Here is a 2,500-nt window from a genome sequence, read left to right on the forward strand (position 1 = left end):
ATTATAATTATCGTTATCACTTATTATTATTATCATTATTATTAGTAGTAGTATTACTTTTTATCATTATTATTATTGTTATTATTATTCTTATTCTTATTATTATTATTGTTATTATTATTATGTTTATTATTATTGTTGTTATTGTTGTTATTATTAATATTATTGTTGTTATTGTTGTTATTATTAATACCATTATTATTATTGTTGATATTGTTGTTTTAGTATCATTTTTATTATTGTTATTATTGTTATACAAATAATCGTTATTTTTTGTCATTATCATTATCACCACGATTATTTTCATCATTATCATTAACAATATTGTCATCATTATTATGATATTTATTATATACATGATGAGTGTATAGTGTAAAAAAAAAAAAAAAAAAAAAAAAAAAATCTAATTCCTTCGTTTGTATTTCGTTCATACCTTTATTTTCCCTTTTCCTTGTTTCCATTATATTTCTTATCATTATTCATTTCCCTCTTGTTTTATGTTTTTTCATACTTGTTCCTTCTTTTCTTCCCATTTCTTCTTCTTCTTTCTATAATGTTTTTTTCTTCTTCATTTTGTTTATATATATATATATATATATATATATATATATATAGAGAGAGAGAGAGAGAGAGAGAGAGAGAGAGAGAGAGAGAGAGAGAGATAGTGAGTGAGAGAGAGGGAGAGAGAGAGAGAGAGAGAGAGAGAGAGAGAGAGAGAGAGAGAGAGAGAGAGAGAGAGAGAGCGAGAGAGAGAGAGCGAGAGAGAAACAGACAGACAGACAGACAGGCCGAAGCAGAGGCGAAACAACGTTTCTAGACCAAATGACGCAGCAACTTTTGTTTGTGGTAAAAGATACCATTGCAAATACTGGCTGCATCCACGAAAAGTTGCAGCGGAGGAATGCAGGATTTCATTAGGCCCTGTCAGGCCCTTTACCGTCCATTCTGATGAAGAATTGTTTGTTATTTAAAACATGCATTAGAGGCCAACTGCATCACACGAGGAGACAAAATGGAAGATTATAATTATTCTAGACCAGATGAAGATTTTTTTTTTTTTGTAGAAACGCATTTTATTAACACAGTGACCACGGCTTGCTGCTCAGGACAAAATCTTGCATTCTGATTTGTCTGCGATATTCTAAATTCCAGACCGACGGTGACTCTAGCAACAATTGCCGGTCCACAAAAGATTTCTTTGGGAGAGTGAACATTTGACAAAAGACTACAAATGAACCCAACTGTAGTGGACTCCATCTTGGATCCGGCCGGAAATGGCTTGTGTTCAGTAGAAGAGAGAGAGGGGGATGGGGAAGGCAAACAAACAGACAAACATACAAGTTTCTTTACATTCAGTTGTATTCCTTTTGATATACTTTGGATTTTCTTTTATAATTTACCTTTTTATCAAAACAAATAAAATAATTTTTATTACAATTTTTTCCGACGTATATCAGTTTCTTTATTCTTTTCTTCTTATTATTATTTTATGAGTCATCGCATTGTTTCCCTTTTGTATATGAGGCCAAACTGTTTTTTGTTTTCATTTCTACGGAATCTTTTTGAATGTTCCTTCATTTGATTAAATTCCATTCTATTCTGTATCCCATGCATGTAAAAAGATATATGTAAGAATTTTAACTGCCTAGGAGGAAAAGTAAATGTAGGGTAAATCGTTGTATTGTTCACCGGATTACAGTAACTAGTTCTTTATGTTTGTTTTATTATTTTTTTTTAAATCAAGCTTATCTGTAAAATAAAAAGTAAATGAGTAAGCTTATCAGTGTTGGATTATCAACAAGCTTAAAAAGTCTTCTACAAAGAATAATCCATCTGCATCTGTATAGCATTTATCCCATCCATCTCTTAGCATTCTTCCGATCTTCCTTGTTTAACGTACCAGCAGTAGAATGCTGCGTGAGAGACAGTTTAAACATGCGAATAATACTGACGGAACCCATGAATTGTCAATTCTTAAGGCTCACCATGTGGATATAATGTCAATGGAGTTCAAAGGACTTGTGCAGAAATGGATAAACAATTTCTCATAAGCAGGACATCATGCCCAATCGATCAACCTCGATAAAATCACGGGAGTTCTGGCTGGAATCCAGATAATAAGCGTCAGACTCAATCCCTCGTGAGCGACAGTAAAAGATCTATCATGCAACCGTGACTGAGATATCTGTGTAACTGTAGTTTATAATTCACCGCCTACTTTTACACTCGGGTTCTCATATCATACTTTTATTATCAAGCGAAATTCCATTACGTAAGGACATGGCTTCATTTACGCTGATAATATTTGATATTTCTCATGGATCATGACTGTACAAGGAATACTACAGAGATGGTTTCCCGTTGCCTCCTTTCGGGTGATGGAAAAATTCGCCATCACTCTTATCGTCCGTCCGTTCGTCTGCCAATACAGCCATTGTCGTTGGCATTGTAGCTCACCCATTGCCTGTGCTACCTTGGCACCATTGACCACCACTCTAGT

The 2,500-nt window shown here is 33.6% G+C and overlaps 2 protein-coding genes across 2 annotated transcripts in view; both read left to right on the forward strand.

Moving 5' to 3' along the window:
• LOC125040369 (calcitonin receptor-like) overlaps positions 1–1,210 on the forward strand; it is a 122,754-nt gene extending 121,544 nt beyond the window's left edge. The window contains exon 6 of the mRNA XM_047634925.1: positions 1,153–1,210. Within this exon, the coding sequence (XP_047490881.1) occupies positions 1,153–1,210 (58 nt within the window). The remainder of the gene's footprint in view (positions 1–1,152) is intronic.
• A 21-nt stretch (positions 1,211–1,231) lies between these two features.
• LOC125040370 (secretin receptor-like) overlaps positions 1,232–2,500 on the forward strand; it is a 43,690-nt gene continuing 42,421 nt past the window's right edge. Inside the window, exon 1 of the mRNA XM_047634926.1 lies at positions 1,232–1,288. Within this exon, the coding sequence (XP_047490882.1) occupies positions 1,232–1,288 (57 nt within the window). The remainder of the gene's footprint in view (positions 1,289–2,500) is intronic.

This window comes from Penaeus chinensis, chromosome 29 (assembly GCF_019202785.1).
Source record: "Penaeus chinensis breed Huanghai No. 1 chromosome 29, ASM1920278v2, whole genome shotgun sequence".
Classification (NCBI taxonomy): domain Eukaryota; kingdom Metazoa; phylum Arthropoda; class Malacostraca; order Decapoda; family Penaeidae; genus Penaeus; species Penaeus chinensis.